Source organism: Mobula hypostoma, chromosome 8, assembly GCF_963921235.1.
Source record: "Mobula hypostoma chromosome 8, sMobHyp1.1, whole genome shotgun sequence".
NCBI classification, from domain to species: domain Eukaryota; kingdom Metazoa; phylum Chordata; class Chondrichthyes; order Myliobatiformes; family Myliobatidae; genus Mobula; species Mobula hypostoma.
Genome location: NC_086104.1, coordinates 75,353,849 through 75,380,693, shown reverse-complemented (window position 1 = coordinate 75,380,693; position 26,845 = coordinate 75,353,849). Strand labels below are relative to the sequence as shown.

General features: G+C 40.1%; 2 protein-coding genes across 3 annotated transcripts in view; one reads left to right on the top strand and one right to left on the bottom strand.

Moving 5' to 3' along the window:
- The window catches only part of LOC134351156 (protein sel-1 homolog 2-like), a 37,433-nt gene extending 28,993 nt beyond the window's left edge, over nt 1-8,440 (bottom strand). The window contains exons 1-3 of the mRNA XM_063057271.1: nt 8,363-8,440; nt 5,585-5,792; nt 1,898-2,003 (exon numbers count right to left, since the gene is read on the bottom strand). Coding sequence (XP_062913341.1) covers nt 1,898-2,003; nt 5,585-5,792; nt 8,363-8,440 — 392 coding nt within the window. The remainder of the gene's footprint in view (nt 1-1,897; nt 2,004-5,584; nt 5,793-8,362) is intronic.
- Nucleotides 8,441-19,298: 10,858 nt separating this feature from the next.
- macrod2 (mono-ADP ribosylhydrolase 2) overlaps nt 19,299-26,845 on the top strand; it is a 1,240,168-nt gene continuing 1,232,621 nt past the window's right edge. The window contains exon 1 of one of the 2 annotated variants that reach the window (XM_063056135.1): nt 19,299-19,915. In XM_063056135.1, the coding sequence (XP_062912205.1) occupies nt 19,891-19,915 (25 nt within the window). In that variant the 5' untranslated portion in view covers nt 19,299-19,890. The remainder of the gene's footprint in view (nt 19,916-26,845) is intronic. The other variant, XM_063056134.1, reaches the window with a different exon arrangement.

The following is a 26,845-nucleotide window of genomic DNA, read 5'->3' as shown; positions in this document are numbered from 1 at the left end:
TGGCTAAGTTTGCTGACGATACGAAGATAGGTGGAAGGGCCGGTAGTGCTGAGGAAACGGAGAGTCTACAGAGAGACTTGGATAGATTGGAAGAATGGGCAGAGAAGTGGCAAATGAAGTACAATGTTGGAAAGTGTATGGTTATGCGCTTTGGCAGAAAAAATAAACGGGCAGACTATTATTTAAATGGGGAAAGAATTCAAAGTTCTGAGATGCACTGGGACTTGGGAGTCCTCGTACAGGATACCCTTAAAGTTAACCTCCAGGTTGAGTCAGTAGTGAAGAAGGCGAATGCAATGTTGGCATTCATTTCCAGAGGAATAGAGTATAGGAGCAGGGATGTGATGTTGAAGCTCTATAAGGCGCTGGTGAGACCTCACTTGGAGTACTGTGGGCAGTTTTGGTCTCCTTATTTAAGAAAGGATGTGCTGACGTTGGAGAGGGTACAGAGAAGATTCACGAGAATGATTCCGGGAATGAGAGGGTTAACATATGAGGAACGTTTGTCCGCTCTTGGACTGTATTCCTTGGAGTTTAGAAGAATGAGGGGAGACCTCACAGAAACATTTTGAACGTTAAAAGGCATGGACAGAGTGGATGTGGCAAAGTTGTTTCCCATGATGGGGGAGTCTAGTACGAGAGGGTATGACTTAAGGATTGAAGGGTGCCCTTTCAGAACAGAAATGCGAAGAAATTTTTTTAGTCAGAGGGTGGTGAATCTATGGAATTTGTTGCCACGGGCAGCAGTGGAGGCCAAGTCATTGGGTGTATTTAAGGCAGAGATTGATAGGTATCTGAGTAGCCAGGGCATCAAAGGTTATGGTGAGAAGGCAGGGGAGTGGGACTAAATAGGAGAAAATGGATCAGCTCATGATAAAATGGCGGAGCAGACTCGATGGGCCGAATGGCCTACTTCTGCTTCTTTGTCTTATGGTCTTATGATCTTCTTGATGTCACAGGTATGGTAATCATAATGAAATAATATTTAATTTTATGCTTAATTAAATCAAATATGTAACTTGTCAAGATCTTCATAATACCAAAAAATATGTGCCTAGATATGAACATTTGATTATGATGCATAGTGTGCTGATTTGGAGATTTTCTTTTCCATTTGAATGGAAGAGGATTTTATCTATTCCATCCAGATTTCAAAACCCAGGGCCATTTCTACTCTGAGTCCAAGATTCCATTGGAAAGCAGAGAAATCACTTCAGTTGTTTGCTATAACTTAGCATGGTAGAAAAGTCATCATATGCTGTCGTCCCTGCATTTCTGCCCATTTTAAAATGAGAGCCCAATATGAAATAATTGGACTTAATATGTGCACCATTGCCATCCAGCCTAAAATTCTCCGAGTATTGTGAAAAAACCAATGGAATAGCTAACTGCTGATTTTTTATTTCCTCAGCCACAAGATCACACCACAGCAGCAGCCTAAGATTATCAAGTCAAGTCAAGTCACTTTTTATTGCCATTTCAACCATGAGACAACGTTTTCCAGGACCATGGTGCAACATGAAACAATACAAAAACTACACTACAGACCTATCCAGGACTGCATAAAGTGCACAAAACAGTGCAGGCACTACAATAAATAATAATAAATAATAAACAAGACAGTAGGCACAGTAGAGGGTATAGTAGGTTGGTGTCAAGTCTGGCTCTGGATATTGAGGAGTCTGATGGCTTGGGAGAAGAAACTGTTACATAGTCCGGTCGTGAGAGCCCGAATGCTTCAGTGCCTTTCTCCAGATGGCAGGAGGGAGAAGAGTTTATATGAGGGGTGCGTGGGGTAAAAGTTACGTAAAATTAAAGTTTTATGTAATTAAAAGTTTTAATTTATAGACAAATTTGAGACACATCATAACCACCAATGATTTTCATTTATACTCACTCCTTCCTTAAATTTTTATCTCTGGACCGCTTCAGGATCTTGGTACCATTCTGATATAACATTTCAATCTCCTGTGCTTCTTTGCTTTTCCCTGTTTCTTTACGATCTGTTGTACTCAAAATATTATATGCAGTCAATATTAAAGAGCCACTAATTCTTTTTTAATATTTAGTGCAGTCAACAGTGAGCTATTTATTTACTAATGACTTTTCTCAATCTCTCTTTTCAACTTCCTGTTGGAGTGGAACTATTCTTCAGAACTAAGGTAAAACTGTTAAACCCAGTAATTACATGCCAGAACAGAGTCATCAATATTTGTGGTGCAGGATACAGCCAGAACTTGTTGTAGTGTATGCTCAGAAGCTGAGCTCTGCGATGTTGTCTTATTCATTTTTGTATGAAAGGAAGGCATTAAGCTCAACATGTGCAAAGTTACAGTCCTCTACCAACCACCTTCAGTTGCATTATACTTCACTCGCACAATAGAAGTTCATATTGAGACTCAGAAAAATGTGGCCTAGCTCTCCTATTTCAGGAGCCACCTACTGGTAAAGACAAATTTACCAATGCCTTCACCACGCCAGCGCAGGATTTGGCTTTATAAAGAAAAAGGTAGTTGAAGATCAAGGTCTTGGTGCTAATACTGTCTCCACACGACCCTCCCAATTCTTTACAAGGGTAAGTGAGCTAGAATCAATGTCCACTCCAAGACAAAACAGCATTTATATCTCAGATACTCTCCATGGCCTGCATTGGGTAGGCTAAATCATACACATGCGCAACATCCCAACCCCTGAAACAAACAATCTATTTCAAGATCTGTGATGAGAGGATACCATCAGGCAGATAAAAGGAAAGATTTTGAGGACGTGCTCAAAGCTTCTTCGAAAAAATACAACATTCCTACCAATCCTGGGAACTTCTGCTCAAAGTGGAGAAGGAGCATTTGAAGTGGTATTGTGAACCTCAGGTCCATGTATCAGGATCACACAGTGGTGCTGCATAAATGGCTGTACTTACAAATGTATGTTAGTGGTTCCAGTTGACTTCGATGCAGTTCAGTTTTAGAGGCAAAAGGTACAATTTTGCCTCTCCTATAAAGCACGCCTGCGGCAACAAACTAGGGATGATTTTCCAAGTAAATTTGTTATGCATTTTCATCAATAAAGATGTCTTCAATGAAATATGCCACTTTTTGCATCCTCAACCACAAGGACTACATTGCCTATAGTTGTCAAGAAGAATCTAGCTATAAATGTCTGTCACCTTCCAGGAAATATTGCTATTTACCAACAACTGTTACAGTAGGGAGGATATTGAAGCTCTTGATTCAAGACAAATTAATTATACTTAATTTTCCCTTGGTACAGACCAGCAAATTGAATGAGAATATAAACAATCTGCTGGATGAACTTAGCAGTCAGTGCAACAACTGTGGAAGGAAAGGAAATGTCGACATTTTGAGTTGAAAGCCTGCATCAGGTCCCAATTCCAGCATCTGCAGTTTCTTGTGACTCCTCAGTGAACATTTGTCTTTGCCAGGATTGGTGGTGCACCCATGGTATGGAATGCAATTCACCGCAAACATATAACTTTGCAGGGAAATTCTACTTGAAAGAGAACCAAAGGGAATTCTGCATCCTAAGCATGCAAAGCCTTCGTTCTGCAGCATGTGGTTTTTTACCAACTGTTATTGAATTACCACAGCAAAGCAGAGGAAGACTGCTGGGTTACAAGGATTATTCAATATGACATAACATTCAGCTTCAGCAGAGATGTGAATAGTCATAGTCATAGTCATACTTTATTGATCCCAGGGGAAATTGGTTTTCGTTGCAAACTGACTCTATTTCAAGATTTATGCTGCATGCCACACAACTTCATCAAGAAAACAGCCCTCCTCTTTTTCTTCCAATTACGTAACAAGAAAAAGAGGAGCAAAACCGTAAGGAGGAAGGAAAGAAGAAAGCAGGGGCTGCTGAAGCAACCCTGATAGTCCCATATCGCCTCTTTTGTCCATGAAGTCATCTGATTGTGGCTCCAGATTTCCCCATCAACATATTGCCTTCCTTCTGTCACTGATGTTGCATTTAGCTACAGAAATGTCTAAAATTAGTGGAAAATTAAACCTAATTAAATTAGGTTTAATTTTGCTGCATTTGTTATAAGCCATCTTTTTCATGCAAGAGAGAGGGATATATAGCTTTGAGATTAATTTAGACACCATGGATGAATAACTACAATGTGCCAACTGCTCATTGAAGTTATAAGGTGTACAACAGTCTGCGAGGGTACAATGGAGTTTATGAATGTTTGATAATGATAGCGGTCATTGGTATGTGAGCGATGGGAAATAGTAAGCAATGCAGTATCTGATATTTGAGTATGTAAACAACAGAAAATCTGCAGATGCCAGAAATCTGAGCAACACACACAAAATGCTGGAGGACCTTGGCAGACCAGGCAGCATCTAGGAAAAGAGTACAGTCAACATTTCGATGTTTTGGGAACTTCTCTTGGCACCAATTCAAATTATGGAACTTCAATCCTGGCATGGTCTTAAGGACTGATACAACCATGTTATGAATTACACGTCTGGAAGCCCTTCTGCAAATACATGACCTCTTTTCTACATATTTTTCCTCAATGAAAGCCTACGGTGCTGTGTCCAAAAAAAAAATCTCTGCCCCTGTTGTCTCCAATGTTGTGCCATTTATTCACTCTCCTATTCATATCTTGTACATAGAACTGCTAATACTTATTCCAGACATAATGCATCTTCTTGTTAAGAAAGTACAAGCAAGCATTAAGCAATATAATCATTAAACAGTGTGAATTACTAATAGCATTGTGTAACCCCTGCTGATACAACACAACTTCCTTAGGAGTCTGTGGAGATTCAGCATGACATCCAAAACTTTGACAAATTTTTTACGGATCTGTAGTGAAGAGTGTATTGACTTGCTGCATCATGGCCTGGTATGGAAACACCAATGCCCTTGAATGGAAAATCCAAAAAAAGATAGTGGATTTGGCCTAGTATATCTTGGGTAAAGCCTTCTCAACCATTCAGCACATCCACTGTAAATGAAATACTGTTCTAGGAATGCAGCATCCATCATCAGAGATCCCCACCACCCAGGCCATGTTCTCTTCTTGCTGCTGCCATCAGGTAGAAGATACGAGAACCACCAGGTTCAAGAACAGTTACTATCCCTCAATGATCAGGCTCTTGAATAAAAGTGGATAACTACATTTGCCCCATGTTCCCTCAATCAATGATCTCACTTTAAGGACTCTATCTCATTACCACACATTCTCATTATTTATTCCTATTTATTTATATTTGCAATGGCACAGTTTGTTGTCTTCTGCATTCTGGTTGATCTTTCATTGGTCCTGTTATAGTTACTATTCTATAGTTACTATTTGCTGAGTATTGTCACAGAAAAATGAATCTCAGAGTTGTATATGGTGACATATATGTACTTTGATAATAACATGTATTTTGAACTTTGAACATCAACATTGCAATCATGAAAACAAACAAGAAGTTAGCATGCAGCCTGCTTTATGCTCAGTGGATACTAGTTAATCATGTACACATCATCCTATATTTCCTACAGCTACTGAATTTTACTTTCTTACAGCCTTTTGGCCTTACTTTATTCTTATTCAGCTTCCTACCCTGTATCATCTGTTTTGAACCATTATTTATCTCTGGTAATATTTTGGCATTTCTTTCTATGTCTTCTACACTAAATGTACGCTGTCCACTCTGAGCCATCACTGGCTTGTCTTGTTCTGGCTCATTTTGTTGTGGCTTGTTGTTCATGTAGTATCTCTTCACCTCCGCTGGTTCGAGTGACGAATAGTCATTTTCATCGTCCACACCCTAAAATGGAAAATTATTTGGATTCAATTCTAACAAAAGACTTTGGGAAGCATTCAATAAGATTGCTGCTAATCTTATGCCTCAATCTATTTTCTTGGTCAATCACCATATCCCTGATCTCCTTAGTATCCAAGAATCTTTCAAAATTTGTATTGAGTTTACTCAACAAATTAGGTTGAGAATTCCAAAGATTTACCACCCTTCTTTGCGAAGAAACCAGTCTTATAAACTTGAGTGACTACAGATTATGCTTCCTCAAATGACAATTCCCTCACCTCAAAAAGTAGTCTTGTAAATTGATTTGATGTCACCAAAGACACATGCAAATTTCTACAGATGTACCATGGAGAGCATTCTATCTGGCTGCATCATTGTCTGGTATTTTGGGGGGGGGGGTGGGGGGGTAGTGCGGTCACTGAACAAGATCAAAATAAGTTGTGAATTCAGTCAACTTCATCATGGGCACCAGCCTCTCCAGCATACAGGAAATCTTCAAGGAGCGATGCCTCAAAAAGGTGGCATCCATCATTAAGGACCAACATCACTAAGAACATGCACGCTTCTCATTGCTACCACCAGGAAGGACATACTGAAGCCTGAAGGCACACACTCAGCAATTCAAGAATAGCTTCTTCCCCTCTGCCATCAGATTTCTGAATGAACATTGACCTCACTACTTTTTCTTTTTTTTTCCTCTTTCTTCACTACTTAAGGTATAGGAGCAGAAAAAAGCCACTTGGATGATTGAGCCTGCTCTGCTATCATAGCTGATCCATTTTTTCTCTCAGCCCCAATATCTTGCCTTCCCACTGTATCCCTTCATGCCCTGACCAATCAAGAATCTATCAACCTCTGCCTTAAATATACATGAAGACTTGGTCTCCACAGCTGGCAATGAATTTCCCAGATTCACCACTCTCTGGCGAAAAAGTTCCCCCTCATATGCATTTTAAAAGGACACCCTTCTAATTTGAGGCTATGTTATCTAATCTTAGACACTCCCACCATAGGAAACATCCTTTCTATATCCACTCTATCAAGGCATTTCACTATTCCATAGGTTTCAGTTAGGCCACTCTTCAGTCTTTTAAATTCCAGTGAATACAGGTCCAGAGCCATCACTCTTGACAAGCTGCTCAATCCTGGAATCATTTTCATGAACATCCTTTGAACTCTCTCTGGTTTTAGCACCCCTAAGTGCCCAAAACTGCACACAATACTGCAAGTGAGGTGTCACCGGTGCTTTATAAAGTCTCAACATTACATCCTTGCTTTAATATTCTAGTCCTCTTGAAATGAATGCAACCATTGCATTTGCCTTCCTCACCACAGACTCAACCTGCAAATCAATCTTTAGGGAATCCTGGACAAGGACTCCCAAATCCCTTTGCACTTCAAATTTTTGAATTTTCTCTCCACTTAGAAAATAGTCGACCCTTTCATTTCTCTTCTAAAGTGCATGACCATACACTTCCTGACATTGCATTCCATCAGGCACTTCTTTGGCAATTCTCCTAATCTGTCTACTCTAGCCTCCCTATTTCCTCAAAACTACCTGCTCCTGCATCTATCTTTGTATTGTCTGCAAACTTTACAACAAAACCATCAATTCAATCGTCCAAATCATTGACATATAACATTAAAAAATCGGTCCCAACACAGACCCCTGTGGAACACCACTTGTGACTTGCAGCCAACCAGAAATGGCTCCCTTTATTCCAGTCAATCTGCCACTGCTTTATCCATGCTAGAATCTTTCCTGTAATACCGTGGACTCGTAGTTTGTTAAGCAGCCTTATGTGTGGCACCTTGTGAAAGGCCATCTGAAAATCCAAGTACGCAACATCAACTGACTCTCCCCTATCTATCCTGCTTGTTATTTCTTCAAAAAATTGCAACAGTTTGTCAGGCAAGATTTTCCCTTGAGGAAACTATGCTGACTATGGCCTCCAAGTACTCCTAAACCATATCCTTAACAATTGACTCCAACATCTTTCCAATCACTGAGGTCAGACTAACTGGGCTATAACTTCCTTTCTTCTGCCTCTGTCCCTTCTTCAAGAGTGAAGGGACATTTGCAATTTTCCAGTCTTTCGGAACCATTCCAGAATCTAGTGATTCTGGACAGATCATTACTAGTGCCTCCACAATCTCTTCAACCCCCTCTTTCAGAACCTTGGGGTGTACACAATCTGGTCCAGGTGAGTCATCTATCTTCAGACCTTTCAGTTTCCCAAGAACCTTCCCTCTAGTAATGGTAACTTCACACATTTCATGATCCCTGACACCTGTAACTTCTAGCACACTGCTAGTTTCTTCCACAGTAAAGAGTGATGCAAAATACTTATTCAGTTCATCCAGCATTTCCTTACTACCTCTCCAGCATCGTTTCCAAGCAGTCCGATATCCACTCTTGCTTCTCTTTTATACTTAATGTATCTGGAAAACTTTTTGTATCCTCTTTAATATTATTGTCTGGCTTACTTTCATATTCCATCTTTACCTTCTTAATGACTGTTTAATTGCCTTCTGTTAGTATTTAAAAGCTTCCCAATCCCCCAACTTCCTACTAATTTTTGCTCTATTATTTGCCTTCGCTTTGACTTATAGTTGGCTTTGACAGCCCTTGTTAGCCAAGGTTGTGTCATTTTGACTTTAGAATATTTTTTCCTCTTTGTTATGTACAGTATACATCCTGTGCCTTCCGAATTGCTTCTAGAAATTCCAATCATTACTGCTCTGCTGTCATCCCTGCCACTGTTTCTTTTCCAATCAACTCTGGCCAGCTCCTCTCTCGTGCCTCTATAATTCCCCTTACTCCACTGTAATACTGATACTTTTGACTTTAGCCTCTCTTCCTCAAATTTCAAGATGAATTGGATCATATTGTGATCACTTGCCCCGAAAGGTTCTTTTACCTTAAGCTCTCTGATCAATTCTGGTTCACTGCACAACACCCAATCTAGAATAGCTGATCCCCTAGTGGGCACAACCACGAGATGCTCTAAAAAGGCATCTTGTAGGAATCCCATAAATTCCCCTGCTTGGATTCCCACACCAACCTGATTTTCCCAATCTATCTGTATATTGAGATCCCCTATGACTATTGTAACACTGCCCTTTTGGCTTGCATTTTCTATCTCCCATTGTAACTTGTAGACCACATCCTCACTACTAATTTGGGGTATGTATATAACCCCACCAAGGTCTTTTACCCTTATTGTTCCTTAGATCTATTTGCAATGTTTCAACACCTTCCGAACCTATGTCACTTCTTTCTAATGATTTAATTTCATTTTTTACCCACAGAGCCACTCCACTTCCTCTGCCTGACTCTCCTTTCGATACAATGTGTATCCCTGGACATTAAGCTCCCAGCTATAGTCTTCTTTCAGCTATGATTTAGTGATGCCTACAATATCATACATGCCAATCTATAATTGTGCTACAAGTTCATCCTCCTTATTCCATATACTGCGCACATTCAAATATAACACGTTTAGTCCTGTATTGACTTCTGTCGATTTTGTCCACCTTTGCAACTCATCCTATTGACAGCAATTTAGTCCTATATTCAGCCTTTACTTGTTAGGAGTCTCACTACAAATTGCCTCAATTTGTAAACCAACTACCTCATCTTCAGGCAAACAACAGGAATTCTGCAGATGCTGGAAATTCAAGCAACACACATCAAAGTTGCTGGTGAACGCAGCAGGCCAGGCAGCATCTATAGGAAGAGGCGCAGTCGACGTTTCAGGCCGAGACCCTTCGTCAGGACTTGACTTCGTCCTGACGAAGGGTCTTGGCCTGAAACGTCGACTGCGCCTCTTCCTATAGATGCTGCCTGGCCTGCTGCGTTCACCAGCAACTTTGATGTGTGTTACCTCATCTTCAGGACTACCACTTGGTTCCCATCCCCCTGCCTAATTAGTTTAAACCCACCCAAACAATACTTGCTAAGATATTGGGCCTCCTCGGGTTCAGGTGTAACCCATCCACTTTGTACAGGTCATACCTTCCCCAGAATAGATCCCAATGATTCATAAATCTGAACATCTACCCCCTGCACCAACTCCTCAGCTAGGCATTCATCTACCAAGTCATTCTATTCTTACCCTCACTGGCACACGGCACAAGGCAGCAATGCAGAGGTTACTACCCTGTTGGTCTTGTTTCTCAGCTTTCTACCCAGTTTCCTAAAATTTCTCTTCAGAACCTCTTCACGATGTCTACCTATGTCATTGGTGTCAAAATGTACCAAGACTTCTGGCTGTTCACCCTCACCCTTGATAATGTTATGGACACGATCCTAGCACCAAGGAGGCAATATACCATCTGGGTGTTTCTGTTGTGCCCACAGAACCTCATTTCTGTTCCTCTGACTAAGGTATCTCCTATCAACACTGCAGTCCTCTTCACCTCTCTGCTCTTCTGAGGCAGAGCACCACCTCGGTGCCAGAGACCCTGTCACTGTGGCTCCCCTAGTAGGTTGTTCCACTCAATAGTATCTAAAGCTGTATACTTATTATTGAGGGGAATGGCGACGGATATTCTGCACTGGCTATGCATCTCCCCTCTTTGACCTGACAGTCATCCAGTTGTCTGTCTCCTGCAAGCTAGGGGTGTCTACTTTCCTGTAGCTCCTGTCCATCACCTCCTCATTCTCCAGAATGAGTTGAAGGTCATCGAGTTGCAGCTCCAGTTCCTTAATATGTTCTCTCAGAAGCTGCAGTTCAGTGCACCTGGTGCAGATGTGTTTATCTGGGAGATTGGACATCTCCCAGACTTCGCACATCCAATGCACAGTACAAAACACTGCCCCTGGAACCATTCTCACTAATGCAATATGACCTAACAGATTAGGAATGAACAAATAAGGACAGAGAGAGAAAGTAACATACAAGAGAATGTACCTCACCCAAACTTGATCTCACCTAAGGCCAATGAGCTAAAGCCTGAGTAAAGACCGGCACACTTGAAATGAAGGGCTGCTCTGCTTGCACTTGAATTATTCTTATCGGCCCTTTCTAAGAATTCCTCTTGCTGATTAGTCGCTCCTCAAATCAGGAAAAACTGCCACGAAACTCTGCATTCAAAATCTTTATCACTGCCCTGATTAAAAAGTTGCTCCTTTCACGTACCCCTGGTGTGGAATGTCCAACTCAGAGAAAATTAGCTTGAAGCTCTGCTTTTCAAATCTTGGACCCGACTGAAAAGTAGCTCTTTTTATGCACTGCAACTTGCTGACTGGTCACTCTAATCAGAAAAAAAACTGCTGCAACACTCCGCCTTCAAAATTTTGATCGCCACTCTGATTAAAGAGTAGCTCTTTTCACGTTCAACTCAACGTAAATTAATTACTTATTTAATTTAACTTTAAAAATTCTTACTTTAATTTACAATAATAATAATGTTTTTATTATTACGTATCGCAATGTACTGCTGCTGCATAACAACAAATTTCATGACATATGCCAGTGATATTAAACTTGATTCTGATTTTGATTCTGCAATCACTCAAAGAGCAGTTATATTCCATCTGCCACATTCATGGACATTGATTGCTTTCTGCAGAGTGTTCTTGAAATTCGCTTCCTCATTAGTTTATTATCATGACAAAACTTTATATAATACAGAAACACTTAAATATAGAAAATAGAAGGAAGTACAGGCCATTCAGTCCTTTGGGTCTGTTCCCCTACTCGATATGATTGAGCCTGATCATTCGTTTCGGTACATTGTTCCTGCTTTCTTCCCACATCCCTTGATCCCTTTACCTTTAAGAAATATAGCCACTTCCCTTGAATATATTTCATATATTGGCTTCTTTGTTTTCCACAGGTTCATTATCCTCCAGATAATGAATATTGTGAATCTCCGTTTTGAATGACACTCATGGGGTCTTGCCAAAGCTCTTGTTATACATCCCTGCTCTTGTACTTCACTTCTTAAATAGTTGCTGCATTTAGATACATACAATCAGCAACTCCAACACAAGGATGTGCCACTCTCATAGAACCACCCCCGTTCACAAGCTATCACCATATCGTCCCATTTTCATAATCAGTATGAACAGTCTCACACCTATTCATGTTATACAGCACCTGGCATACACTTGCCACTTTCTGAACTTTACAAAATCTTCTTGGAGTCGCTTTGCATATATCTATTTTTTCATGCTCCTCTCAGTATTTGTATCTTTTCCAATTCCCAACAATTTTGTCTTCTTATTTAAATAGATAATGTACACTTTAAATAGCTGAGAACCTAGTACTGCTCTGTGTGACACTCCAAAAATAACTGTCTTCCATGGCTAGTAATGCCATGTAAGCAATGCAAGCCAGTTCTGATTCAAATTGGCTAGCATTACAAGCTTATAAATATGGAAGACTGTTAGGAGTTCAATTCAGTGTTTAACTCCTAAGGGCTGTAACTAGGTTCAAGGAAGATGAGATACTTTTCTTCAAACTTATATTAAGCTTTGTTGGAACGATGTAAGTGACCAAAGATAGAGAGGAGAGAGCAAGAGTGAATAATCTGAATAAAATAAAAAATCAAACCTACAAATAAACCTAGTAGTTCAGAGATTCCTTTGTGGATTGTAAAGAGGTATTCTGCAAAGGGATCACTGCTTCATCAGTACAGAGGAAACAATATTGTGCATATCAAATGCAATGAACAACAGTAAAACTCTGATAATCTGTCATTTGACTCTTCAGTAATCTTGATGGTTCAGAATCTGCTCAACCTTCATCAGTGTGTTTTGTCACATCTCAAAGAATTCCATCAGCCTCATGAGGCATGATCTGCACTTTACAAAACCAAGCTGACTATCCCTAATCAGACTGTGCTTCTCCAAAGAGAACATTAGGGTTCTTTAGAAATAGGATCACCAAAAAAACTTTAAATTTTTTTACAAAGATAAAATTTGCTATTATGGTAACAGTTCAGTTATAAGCACGTTTAAGATGTCTCACCTCCTTTTTGGTATGATTGTTTTTCTTTTTCGTAACACTGCTGTCTGTGTCTATAAATATAATTAAAAAGGGAGAAATGTAGTTTGGTTTCTTCATGCAATTTACAAATAAAAATGGTAATAATAACATGTTATAGAGTCGTAGAGATACAGAGCAATACAGCACGGATTGGAATTGGAATTGGGTTATTGTTGTCAAATATACCACAGAACAGTGTAAAGCTTGTCTTGCACACTGTTCATACAGATCAAATCATTACACAGTGCATTGAGGTAGAACAACATAAAACTAAAATAGAACGCAGAATAAAGTATAGCAGTTACAGAGGAAGTACAGTAGAGGTAAACGATAAGGTGTATGATCATAATGAGGGAGATTATGAGATCAAGAGCCCATCTTATTGTATTAGGAACCATTCAATAGTCTTATAACACCAGGGTAAAAGCTGTCCTTGAGCCTGGTAGCATGTGCTTTCAGACTTTAGTATCTTCTGCCTGCGGGAAGAAGGGAGAAGAGAGAATGTATAGTGTGAGTGGGATCTAATGGGATCATGCTGAACATGGTAGTCACCCAGCTGGTCCCAATTTCTTGCATTTCGCCCAGGAAGGAAGAGAAAGATTAAGAAGGCAATAATTACATGGGAAGGAGCACACAAAATGCCGAAGGATTTGTGTGTGTTGCTCTGGATTTCCAGCATCTGCAGACTTTGTTGTGCTAACAATTACTGTATATGGGATTCACGACAGTTGGAAACTTAAGCCAGTCAGAGAGCATGACAAAGTTCCTTAGGCATAACTCCTCCATGTTGACATATTGTCAGTCTAAATTAGTCCCATATATGTAAGATCTTTAAAGACAGGTCAGGGTGAAAAGCATATCTTCTGGTGTCTGTAACCTTCTCCAACCCCTCTCTCTTTTGTCTCCCACACTCTCATTTGTCTTCTCATTGGAAAAGGTGGAATGCCAGAATACTGGCAAATAGTTCAACATAATACTGATATTTAAAAAGAGCATGATAGAAAATGTTTAGTGAATTACAGGACCAACTGGGTTCTCATATGTGGTAGGAGAAATAATATCCCTAACATAGTACAGATGAATAAAGAAGAAAGGAAAGTATAAAAATAAAAAGTCAGCATGGATTTCAAAAGATAATATCTTGCTTGACCAACCTTATAATTATTTTCAAAAGTTAGCAGAGAGAATATACAATTTATCTAAATTTTTAGAAGTCTTTCAATTAGGTACCCAACCATAGACTGATCAACAAGGTCAGAGAATGCAAAGTCGCTAGATGAGCAGCAGAATAAATGTTTTAAGATACAGAGAGAGGAAGTACAGAGTAGCAAATCACAATGGAAAAAATGTAAATAGTAGATCTGTGGACATGATAATGATTTAGATTTTTAAACAAATACTTATTTTCTAAATTTGCTGATGAATCCATTTGGAGCATGCAAGGTAGAGAGTGTTTGTGGGGGGGCGGGGGAGGAAGGAAGACTACAAGAGATTTGAGACCACAAGACTACAAGAGGCTCGAAACATCAACTGATTACTCTTTTCCATAGATCATGCCTGGCCTGCTGAGTTCCTCCAGGATTTTGTGTGTGTTGCTGTAGATTTCCAGCATCTGCAGATTTTCTTTTTTTCGCTTAAGTATTTCAATTCCCTTTGCTCATGATATACTCAATCTTCAAATGCACCCCGAGGTGTAGTAATCTTACGAATGTTGATAGTTGATCAAGTTGTGAGGGAGTTAAAAAGGGAAGAAATAGGGAGGAAATGGAATAGACATCTCACCCAACAAGATGCTAAGAATGCCTATTTCACTAAATGAAATACATTAACTTGATTTACTGACGCAGACACGAAGAAATCTGCAGATGCTGGAAATTTAAGCAACACACACAAAAAATGCTAGTGAACGCAGCAGGACAGGCAGCATCTATAGGAAGAGGTACAGTCGACATTTCGGGCTGGGACACTTTGTCAAGCCGAACTGAAAGAAGAGATGGTAAGGCATTTGAAAGTGGGAGGGGGAGGGGGAGATCCAAAATGATAGGAGAAGACAGGAGAGGAGGGGTGGATCTAAGAGCTGGAAAGTTGATTGGCAAAAGGGATACCAGGCTGGAGAAGGAAGAGGATCATGGGATGGGAAGCCTGGGGAGAAAGAGTAGGGGGGAGGGGAGCCCAGAGGGTGGAGAGCAGGTAAGGAGTTACTGTGAGAGGGACAGAGGGAGAAAAAAGAGAGAGAGAGAAAAAAGGGGAAAAAATTAAAAATATATTAAATAAACAAATAAGGGATGGGGTGTGAAGGGGAGGAGGAGCATTAACAGAAGTTAGAGAAGTCAATATTCATGCCATCAGGTTGGATGCTACCCAGAAGGAATATAAGGTGTTGTTCCTCCAACCTGAGTGTGGCTTCATTTTGACAGTAGAGGAGGCCGTGAATAGACATATCAGAATGGGAATGGGACATGGAACTAAAATGTGTGGCCACTAGGGCATCTTGCTTTCTCTGGCAGACAGAGCGTAGGTGTTCAGCGAAATGGTCTCCCAGTCTGCGTCGGGTCTCGCCAATATATAGAAGGCCTCACCGGGAGCACCAGACACAGTATATCACGCCAGCCGACTCACAGGTGAAGTATCGCCTCACCTGGAAGGACTGTCTAGGGCCTTGAATGGTGGTGAGGGAGGAAGTGTAAGGGCATGTGTAGCACTTGTTACGCTTACAAGGATAAGTGCTGGGAGGGAGATCGGTGGGAAGGGATGGGGGGGATGAATGGACAAGGGAGTCGCGTAGGGAGTGATCCCTGTGGAAAGCAGAAAGGTTGGGGGAGGGAAAGATGTGCTTGGTGGTGGGATCCCGTTGGAGGTGGCAGAAGTTACAGAGAATTATACGACTGTCAGAGGCAGGGATGGAAGGCAAAGTGCATGCCCATTGAAGTGAGCTGCCAGGGCTTCACTGTACAGTCTTCATGGAGCCCTCCGTGCATTGGGCATCACTGGTACAAGGAGACAGAGAGCCATTGGCAACATCACCGAGGCAGCAGAGAAAGCCTTTAGATGGCTCTGGATTAAGAGAACAAGTCCCAGGGGGTTTGCAGCACATACTACCTGAACAAAAGTCGTGGCTTGATCAACCACAGCTGGGTCGCCTGGGTGAGGGTGTCTGAAACACCCAATGATTCCAGGTACATCACCGAGCATTGTGAGATGTATTCCTCAAAAAAAATGTAGCCATTCAAATAGAAACCACCCAAACCCCTCCTATAGAGTGATCAAAGGGACTCAGAAATATGTCAGATTATTCTGAATATCTTCTGTCATAATGCGGAATGTGCACTGCTGCCTGTAAGCCTAAATGAAAGTTATCTTGCTGGTGCTCCCTGCCCATACAGAATATCTACTGACAGCCATGTCTGATAGCTTCAGTTATCAGAAAGTAAATGGGTGACAATTGGGTGTAACGTGTACAACTGTGGCTTAGCAGGGAAGGAGGCAACAAGAAAAGTGTCGTAAACAATAAAGCTGCATTTCAAAGACTGGTTAAAATAAGACTACGAGGATCAAAGAAGAGGATATGATCAAGTGCCTGGACTCTCTCTCTCTCCTGGAGGCCATACATCTTCCATATAGCTCAGTTGTACTCAGTCACAACAAGTAGAACTATACAGAAGACCAGGCTGGCATGTCTTGGTTCTATAGACAGTAAAACCCTTATTAATGAAAATACCAAGTAGCACAGACAAAATGCTGGAAGAACTCAGAAAGTCATACAGCATCTATGGAAAGAAATAAACAGTTGATATTTTAGGGATATTTTGGGCCGAGACTCTTCATCAGTATCAGAAATGAAGGGGAAAGAAGCCAGAATAAGAAGGTGAGGCGATGGGAAGGAGTACGAGATGGAAGATGATAGAGGAAGCCAGGTAGGTTGGGGGGGAGGTGAAGTAAGAAGCTGGGAGGTAGAAAAGGGCTGGAGAAGAAGGAATCTGATAGGGGAGGACAGTGGACCATGGGAGAAAAGGAAGGAGGAGAGGCACCAGTGGGAGATGATAGGCAGGTGAGGAGAAGAGAAGAGGTAAGAGGGGAGTCAAGAGTGGGGAATTAAAGAAGAGGGAAAGGAGAAGGGAAAATTACCAGAAGTTAGAAAAATTGATGTTCATGTCATCTGGTTGGAGGCTGCACAGATGAAAAATTAGCTATTGATCCTCCAATCTGACAGTGATCTTACCATTGCAGTAGAGGAGGCCATGGATTGACATATTGGAATGGGACTAGGAATTGGAATTATAATGCTCGATCTCTAAGAAATACAGACAAAATGCTGGAGGAGCTCAGCAGGCCAGGCAGCATCCATGGAAAAAACTACAGTCAATGTTTCAGGCCGATACCCTTTGTGTAAATGAAAACCAAAAAAAAAAGTGAGAAACACAGAATATAAAACACAAATTTGAAAGAATTCAGACATATTCAGTTTAGCTCAGTGTCTTTTATCTGTTGTTTATTATTTGTATGGTGGTAAGATAATCTTAAAAAAACACTGGCTTATGTTTTGCATTTTCAATTTAACAAGTGTTTTTGATCGTGAAGGGGTGGGGAGTAAGCAGATGCAAGAATTAAGAGAAAACTGTATTAAAAGATAGACTGTGTAGCACTTATCAAATACCTAGTTTATTGACTTCAGTTTTGCCTTCAGTACCAAAATTTTAAACAAACTCATCTCCAAACTCCTAGACCTAGGACTCAGCATCCCCTTCTGCAACCAGATCCTTGACTTTCTGACCAGTTAAGGATCAGCAATAACAGCTCTTCAAAACTGGTACAATGATTTGTCCTTAGCCCATTTCCGTATTCCCTGTATCCTCACAGACGTCTGGCGAGTTTCTACACCAACTCCAGTCTGCAAACCAACTCAAGTTTGCAGAAGATACCAAGCAGTGAGATAGAGTGCCAAATGGCATGGTGTCAAGATAACAACTTTCCCAAATGTCAGCAAAACAAAGGAGCTAGTTATTGACTCCAGAAAGTGAGGTAGACAGCACTGTAGATAGTAGTGGTGTTGACGTTGAGATGGTTGACAGTTTCAAGTTATTTGGTGTAAACATCACCAACAGCTTGTGCTGGTGCAACCAAATGAGATACCATAACCAATGAAACACACCAGTGCCTCTACTTCCTCAAGAGGCTAAGGAAATTCAGCTTCTGTCTCATCCATTTTTATTGATACACCATAGAAAGAACCTATCCAGATGCACTAAAGTTTAGTATGGCATCTGCTGTGCCTAAGATTACAAAAAATTGCCGAGAATTGTGGATACGGCTCAGTTGATCACAAGAAACAGCCTCTGCTCCATGGACTCTGTCTGCACATCCTGCTGTCTTGGGAAAGCAGGCAGCATAATCATAGAACCTCCCACCATGGACTTTCTTTCATCTGCCTCTTTCCATCAGGCAGAACATAAGAAAAGTTTGGAACCACCACTTAGCTCAAGGACAGCTTCTATTCTGCTCTTACAAGACTATTGAACTCTTGTATGATAAAGTTTAATTGTTGACTTCAGAATCTACCTTTGTACCTTATTGTCTACCTGCACTGCACTTTTCTGTAACCATACCACAATATTCTGTATTTTATTGCTTTTTCCTTTGTCCTACTTTCATGTTCTGAAAGGATCTCTATAGAGGGCATGCAAAACCAAGTTTTTCAAGTAATCTCAGTCCATGTGACAAAAATAAACCAATTACCAAATTACCATTTGCCTTCTCCTCTTCCCATTGTTTGAGGATGTTTCATGCATGATGTGAAGTCTTGTTGATGCTAATTGCAAGGATTAAAATCTGAAATAGAAGTAGAAAATTCTGGAAATGTTCTGCAGCTCAGGTCAGGCAAATCAGTGAAAAGAGAAACAAAGCAAACAATGATCTTTCATCAGAAGTGATGGCTTTGATGATAGTTCATTATCCTGAAACATTATGTCTGGTTCTCTCACCACATTTGGTGCCTGACCGGTTGAGCTCTTTCAGCATTTTCCGATTTTGTTGTATGGTTAAAATCCATTGGTCATTGCTTATGATAGTCATGAAAAGAGTAAGATCCTGTTCTGAATAATGTTGATTCGAGTTTAAACACTGAGCAGGGTATGGAAGAATACCTTGGGATTTTTTTTTAACAGACAGGGAGGCACAACAATCAATTTCCGGGGAACAAAAGGGTAGAGAGAGCCAGTTCCCTGAAAATACCTACTTGCCAATAGGGGTTGAATCACTATCAGAACAATCAGCAGCGGTTTGTCCAGAGCCATAACCACCGAGAACAACGCTATCAATCGAACGCATGAACTTCATTTCAAACTCCCCTCTCACGCCGTTGCTAAGCGACCACCCCGCTGAGCTCAACCAATCAAGGGAACTCGTCAACCCTTCACCCGGAACTGATTTCGGTTCTCCGCTTTCCCTTTCTCCCAACAATACGCCGTGTTTTAAATTGCTCTGTTTGTCTAAGATGTGTCTCCACATTGTAGCTGCCGGGTTTTCTTCAACCGAATGAAGTTTTTTTTTGTGCATTATTCAGGTTGCCGTTGGAGCAAAGACAATTCAAGTTCAATAGATCGCCTTGAGTTAACAATAAAAAAGCATCAGTCAGCATTAAGAAGAAGAACAAGACTGATCGGCCGCATTCAGATTTCCGCACAGTTCAATCCTCATGTTGATTTTCAAACGAAATACCATACAATTTATTACCGACACCGGAAACTTGCAAAGAAGTCGTGAGCACTGCGCAACCTAACTTGACAAGTTGCGCACAGCTCGTTCACTCCGTTGCTGGCATTGTGTGTGCATCTGCTACCAATAGTGGGCGGCAGAGGTGCTGATGGACAGGTCATCAACCCAATGGACGTTGGAAATGTTCCTTCAATGCTCGTGGGGGGGGCGGGGCCGAGTTATCAAGTTGGGTTGAGCAGCAACAGCTGTGTCGTGCCTGGAGACCGAAGCGGTTTGTGGTCTGTGGGAGGGAAACTGAGGAGCAACTGGCGGCCTGGGCAAGCATAGCCTGAAACGTCTGTTCCTGTCACAGTGCACCCAGACAGCAGCATCAACAAAACGGGAAGGGAGCCATGCCAAAAGAAAAGAAATCCACAGGTGGGTTGTGCTGGAAGCAATGTGTGGGCCGTTGCGGTATGTTCTCATCTGTCAGTGGTAGCCGGGAGAGCGGCAGGAACCGAAAGTTCCTGTCCCTTAAGGTGGGAGGCTTCGCTTCAAGGGTTATTACTTACCCGGTGTAGGCTCTGTTAAGACCCGAATATAGCTTCTTGTGATCATTTTAGAGCGTGCAAACTAGGCCTTGAAGCGCAGTCTGTTAATGGTAGAGGGGATACAAGTGCACGTACTGTATCCAGTCACTGTCACTCTCATATATACTACATACTTTCTCTCGCACACGCATGGTCACGGCACGATCAATAAACTCAAAGATATACGGTTTCTACAGTCTCCTCTGGGCCGACTTAATGGGGCTGACGTCTGGAAGCATCCTTTGTTTCACTATGAACGAGGGATAATAGTGCAGTTTTTGTGTAAATAGTGGAATGCAGTGTATTGGGGAAATAATCACTGACAGTTTCAGAAGTCTGTACAGTGAATCTCTTGCCTCGTGCGACTCGTCTAAAATACTCAGGCACCTGGCGCAGACATTTATGTCAGCTTACCTTAAAGAAACACTGTTAATGTTAATGACAGCTGGCTGCAATTGAGGTGTAGTGCTGAAATGCTTAATGCACGATTACTAAAACAACTGTACTCTTCGGCACACTGGGTTACAAGCACTTCTTGAATGCTCGTATCCTAGAACCATCCTGATTCGGGTTTCTCGTTCAATTTGAGTTGTGTTTTGGACTTTGGTTGCATTTTGATTCCCTTTCTAGGTAAGGTGTGTGAATGGGTAGGCACTACGAGACCAGAATCCTGAAATATTAAACGAGTATGCTGGGAATGGTCACCAGTCGAGGTCGCATCTGTAGGGTGTGAAACAAAGATAGTGTTTCAGTTTGATGATTTCTCATCAGAACTTTTCTGATGAAGAGCCATTGACCTGGAATCTTAACTCGGCTTCTTCACTGATGATGTGAAATGTAATGGACTGCTGTTTACCCCACAGATACATACACATGTCAGTTAATGCATGTTCTTTTCTGAAATGGATTATCAAGCAATGTGAACAATAGTTGTAAGTTTGTTACAAGCCAGTAACACTGTTACAGACAACGTTGTACATACAAACCCCATTTCCAGAAAAGTTGGGATATTTTCCAAAATGCAATAAAAACAAAATTCTGTGATATGTTAATTCACGTGAACCTTTATTTAACTGACAAAAGTACAAAGAAAAGATTTTCAATAGTTTTACTGACCAACTTAATTCTATTTTGTAAATATACACAAATTTAGAATTTGATGGCTGCAACACACTCAACAAAAGTTGGGACAGAGTTAAAATAAGATTGAAAAGTGCACAGAATATTCAAGTAACACCGGTTTGGAAGACTCCACATTAAGCAGGCTAATTGGTAGCAGGTGAGGTATCATGACTGGGTATAAAAGTAGTGTCCATCAAAGGCTCAGTCTTTGCAAACGAGGATGGGTCGTGGCTCACCCCTTTGTGCCAAAATTCGTGAGAGAATTGTTAGTGAGTTCAAAAGGAACATTTCTCAACACAAAATTGCAGAGAATTTAGGTCTTTCAACATCTACAGTACGTAATACTGTGAAAAGATTCAGAGAATTCAGAGACATCTTAGTGCGTAAAGGGCAAGGTCAGAAACCACTGTTGAATGTGCGTGATCTTTGAGCCCTCAGGCAGCACTGCCTAAGAAACCGTCATGCTACTGTGACAATTATAGCCACCTGGGCGCGGGAGTACTTCAGAAAACCATTGTCACTCAGCACAGTCCGTCGCTGCATCCAGAAATGCAACTTGAAATTGTATTACGCAAGGAGGAAGCCATACATCACCTCTATGCCGAAACGCTGGCGAGTTCTGTGGGCCTGAGCTCATCTCAGATGGACTGAAAGACTGTGGAACCGTGTGCTGTAGTCAGATGAATCCACATTTCAGCTAGTTTTGGGCGTTGAGTTCTCCGTGCCAAAGATGAAAACGACCATCCAGATTGTTATCAGCGAAAGGTGCAAAAGCCAGCATCTGTGATGGTATGGGGGTGCATCAGTGCCCACGGCATGAGTGAGTTGCATGTATGTGAAGGTACCATTGACTCTGAAAATGAATGGCGTATCATGAAGAGGAGAATCCGACAATAGAGACCACGGACTGTTGAGCAGCTGAAGTCTTATATCAAGCAAGAATGGACAAAATTTCCAATTGCAAATCTACTACAATTAGTATCCTCAGTTCCAAAACGATTAAAATGTGTTATTAAAAGGAAAGGTGATGTAACACAATGGTAAACATGGCTCTGTCCCAACTTTTGTTGAGTGTGTTGCAGCCATCAAATTCTAAATTTGTGTAAGTTTACAAAATACAATTAAGTTGGTCAGTAAAACTATTGAAAGTCTTTTTGTACTTTTGTCAGTTAAATAAAAGTTCACGTGAATTAACATATCACAGATTTTTGTTTTTATTGCATTTTGGAAAATATCCCAACTTCTCTGGAAGTGGGGTTGGTACATTAACACCTTGCATCTTTTCCCTGCCCCGTCAAGTTGTATAGCTTTTACTGAATTTACGTAGTTATACCTCTGTTCATTGCAAAGTTTTGAGTGGGTCCAAAGTCAGAAATCAAAAACACAGGATATTTGTCAGCATCATAGCACGAAACTGTGTTGGCTTGGCTAACAAGAAGAGGATTCATTTTTTAAATATCTGCTTTGTTACACTTCAGTGTTCCTTAGAATAATAAGGTTATATTTTGTTTATGAAAACACAGCAATAGGAATAGACCATTTGAATGTAAAGAATCAATTACTTCATAGAATGTTTTCATTGCCTGATTGCTTGTTGATTTTAAAAATACTTGTGTTATGTTAACATTTGTAAACAATCTTGCTCATGATGTACAGCCCTGACTGGGAAGTTAAAAATCATTAGCTCATAGAAGAGGGAATAATTTGAAGGGACAATACTGTAAGGATAAATTGCATCTTTCTAGATGAACACTCAAGATGTTTTTGCAATTTCTGAATTGCTATCTCTTATAATATCTTATATCTGCTACTTTTAATATTAATTTATACTATCTTTCTTCGTTGTATAAAAACCTATTAACTATGATAAACTTATGACCAAAATACCAAATGTACAGTATTTCATTGTCCTCCTGATCTTGACCATGCTAGTGCTTGCTTCAATTTGGCATTTTTGGCTTTCTGTTTTGAGAATAGACTATACCTTGCAACAAATTTCACTATCAAAGGGGTGAGTAGCTGCACTTGATTTCTTTATTATGCCTTGAGATCAGGTCACAAAATTGGGATGTAGAGTAGCTGTAACGCTTTTCTACGAATTGAGTTTCAGCAAATGTTGAACAGCATTCTGTTCATTTTTAAACTAGTTTGAAATGCGGGCATTGTTTTGAAGGTAACACTATTTATTGCCCTTGAAATACCTAATTTTTCACTATTTGATGTTTACACTGAAGAGGAAGTGTTTCCTTGTTCAACTTAGTTTAATGAGGACAAAGGAAATAATAAGCGATGGTTGAAATGTGAACAACAGGAATTCTGCAGATGTGAACTTGTTTCATCTAAGTTAACCATGGTACCGAATGGTAAAATTTAGTATTTGAAGAAACAATGGGGAAAGGCTTTAACCTTTGTTCTGACTGGGTCCACTCCTGATAGAATTGGTGTGTTTTCTGACCAATTGAGCGATCTGGCGCTTTGCTGTCTCTGAATGAGTTTGGTGAGGTCTCGAATGAAGTGTGGGGCCTGGAAGCCAAGAAGCCTGGAGACGGGGCATGAGCTGCTGATCAAATCCCTTTCTCGCTGATTAAAACGTTAAGCAAGATTGAACCCAACGAGGACAAGAGCAGAAAGCAGGCAGATGTTCAACGCTGCCTACCTGTGGGTGGCCATTCTCTCTCTCCCTCTCGCTTGATGGTGCTGGAGTCCTGGGTCTTGGACAAGGTTTAATCAATTCAGTTTAGACTCTGTAGTTCACATTATGATGTGTTCTGGTTTTCTGGTTGCTTCTTTTTTCTTGTTGCTATTTTTGCGCGATTTTGATAAGGGCAGACTGGCCACTGTGGCCTGTAGATAATGAAGACACATCATTGGGTTAGGCTGAACTGAGCTGGACTGAATATGCCTGGACTTTTTTGATAACTTTGTGGTTTGGTGTTTTATATTCTGTGTTTTTCGCTTATTTTTGCTGTTTGCGCGATTTGTTCTTTTTTTTGCATGTTGGGGGTTTGATGTTTTAATACTGAGTGGGTTTCATGATTTTCTTTGTTTTGCATCTGTCTGGGAAGACGGATCTTAGGGTTGTATACTGCATACATGTTTTGATGATAAATGTACTTTGAATCTTTGAATTAGCAGCCTGTTGGGTCATAAATTAACTTTGTTAGGAGTATTGGCTTGCTATGTTATGAGTTATCAACCTGTCTACAGTGTCCTTATACTGATTGAGAAAGTCTTCTGTTTTGATACAACCAATATTTTGTTCAAGTTAGCTGTATTAACGAAGCAACATGTTATGCACACATGGTAGGTTATAATTTTTTCTATGTTTCAATATAAGGTACATTTTTAATACTAGTAAAGGAGCCCCAAATAGAAAGCCAAGTTTCTTGTAACATTTGGGGCAATGGCTTCTCAGGAACTTTCCTGAATTGAACATTATAAGAAAAATATTTCCATTTCTTTATTGGGGATTTTAGAGGGTAGAAAAAGGAATCAATCAGAATTGATTTATTATCACTGACATGTATAATGAAATGTGTTGTTTTGTGGCAGCAGCACAGTGGAATACATGAAATATACAATAAACTATACAAAATATTATATATATTTATCTAGTGAGGTCGTTCTTATGGGTTCATTGTTCATAAATCTGATTGCATTGGGGTCTTAAGTCACCAAAAAACAAGACATCTTGAGTGAGAAGTTTAAATTTTAACCAAGTTTTCAAAATATTAAAACAACAGGAAATCTGCAGATGCTGGAAATTCAAGCAACACACATAAAAGTGCTGGTGAACGCAGCAGGCCAGGCAGCATCTCTAGTAAGAGGTGCAGTCGACGTTTTAGGCCGAGACCCTTCGTCAGACTCTTCCTAGAGATGCTGCCTGGCCTGCTGCGTTCACCAGCAACTTTTATGTGTGTTGTTTCAAAATATTACTTTGCATTGTTGTTTATTGTATAAAGTTATCATGGAGCCATTTGTAGTCATGAGGTGTTGACAAAATGTAGATTTTGAGGCGATTGACATTGTTTGCATACAAACGTAAGTGATTCTTGTTGCTTTTTGAAGAAGCTTAACTCCAAAATGGAAACTGACAGTTATATAATAGAGTAACATTGATAAAATGAAACATGAGTCACCTTCTTAGGTTTGTGGTTAAATGAAAGTGTAATTGTTTTATGCTGGATAATATCTAACATTGTGTTATTAATTTGACATATTTATTAGTTTCCTGAGAAGCCATTGTATTACAGGAAACTTATGAAGTAGGAGAAATAGGTCAATTAAAAACTTTTGCATCCATTCGCCAAGTAATAAATCTAGAATGGAGTACCGTGGTAAGGAAGTGTCCCGTGCCTATCAGTTTACCAGATTATAATTCTGCTAGATATAATTATAATGAATTAACATTTTCTGTCTTGAATACATCCTGTAATGTTACCATTCCCAGCTGCAGTTTTTCTACATATGAATTGTAGCTTATTATTTAAAGGGGAAAAAATTCAAGTTGAATGAAAATTGCATACTTGAACGTGCACCATCATTAATACACTGCAAGTTCAGTATCTAAGATGTGGTGAAATGAGAACAAATTATGCAGTTACACGGGAAAAATGCACTTCTATAGTACAATTAGAAATTTGATCTTTTCAGGCAGTGCAGCAACGGCAAACTGGCAGATGTGGATTCTAATCAACATTGGTTTGCAAAGTATTTATATTTGTGGCATATTTTGTACTAATGTGAGGAAATGGCTTATTGGGTAGAGGGCTGATGTAGAAGGTTGCACATTTGAGGCTACACATTTAGTCTTTCTTTTGGAAATAACTATTGAAGCCATCCAAACTTAAAATGGGTATGAACTCTCAGTAGGACCTTCCTATTTCTGATGGTCTTAGTTAAAGTTTTAATTGTTTGGAGTGTAAAGTAAATGAAGAACCAGTGCAACAGTCTGGCAAAATATAGTGTTTTAAGAGAAATCTGTGTGGTTTTTTATCTTCTTAGATTTTTCGTGCTTTTGCAGGAAGCTGAGAAAGGACAAAGGTTCTATTGTCCAAGCCTCCAACTCCCTTTCATCTTGCCAACTTTTGCCAAAGAAAAGCATTTCCCCCTCCCCAGTAAAATGTAGCCTATCGTCTTGCAATGTGTTTTCATACCTCTTCTGTGAAAGTCAACTCTTTAAATATTAAATGTTAGATGATCAATCTCCAAATTTCCAAAGATGATGTTAGCAAATTTAAATGGAAAATAGCTTATATTTGTGGATAATAACAAATTAGCTTATTAGTTTAATATTTTATGTGGTGAAATTTGGAGAAGGTGGCATTGTTCAGACATGTATTTGTATTTCAAGTGACAAAAGAGATTTCAAAAGATCCTGTCGAAGCCAGTTTTGAATACAGACGTAAAAATTACATGTTGAACTTGTACATCAACTCAAATAAAAGATAGATGGCACCAGTATTTAAGTCTTTAGCATTAAAAGCTGAGATGTTGGACTTAGTAATGTGCTAAATTTCATACCATTTAGATATTGGGGATTTCAAAAAAATCTAATGACTTTTGTCTTCTAGAATTAGTTTTATGCATAATTTTAAAAAATCACCACATAATTGAATATTTGTAACTTTTTTTTAACAAAGCAACGAGGGAAATT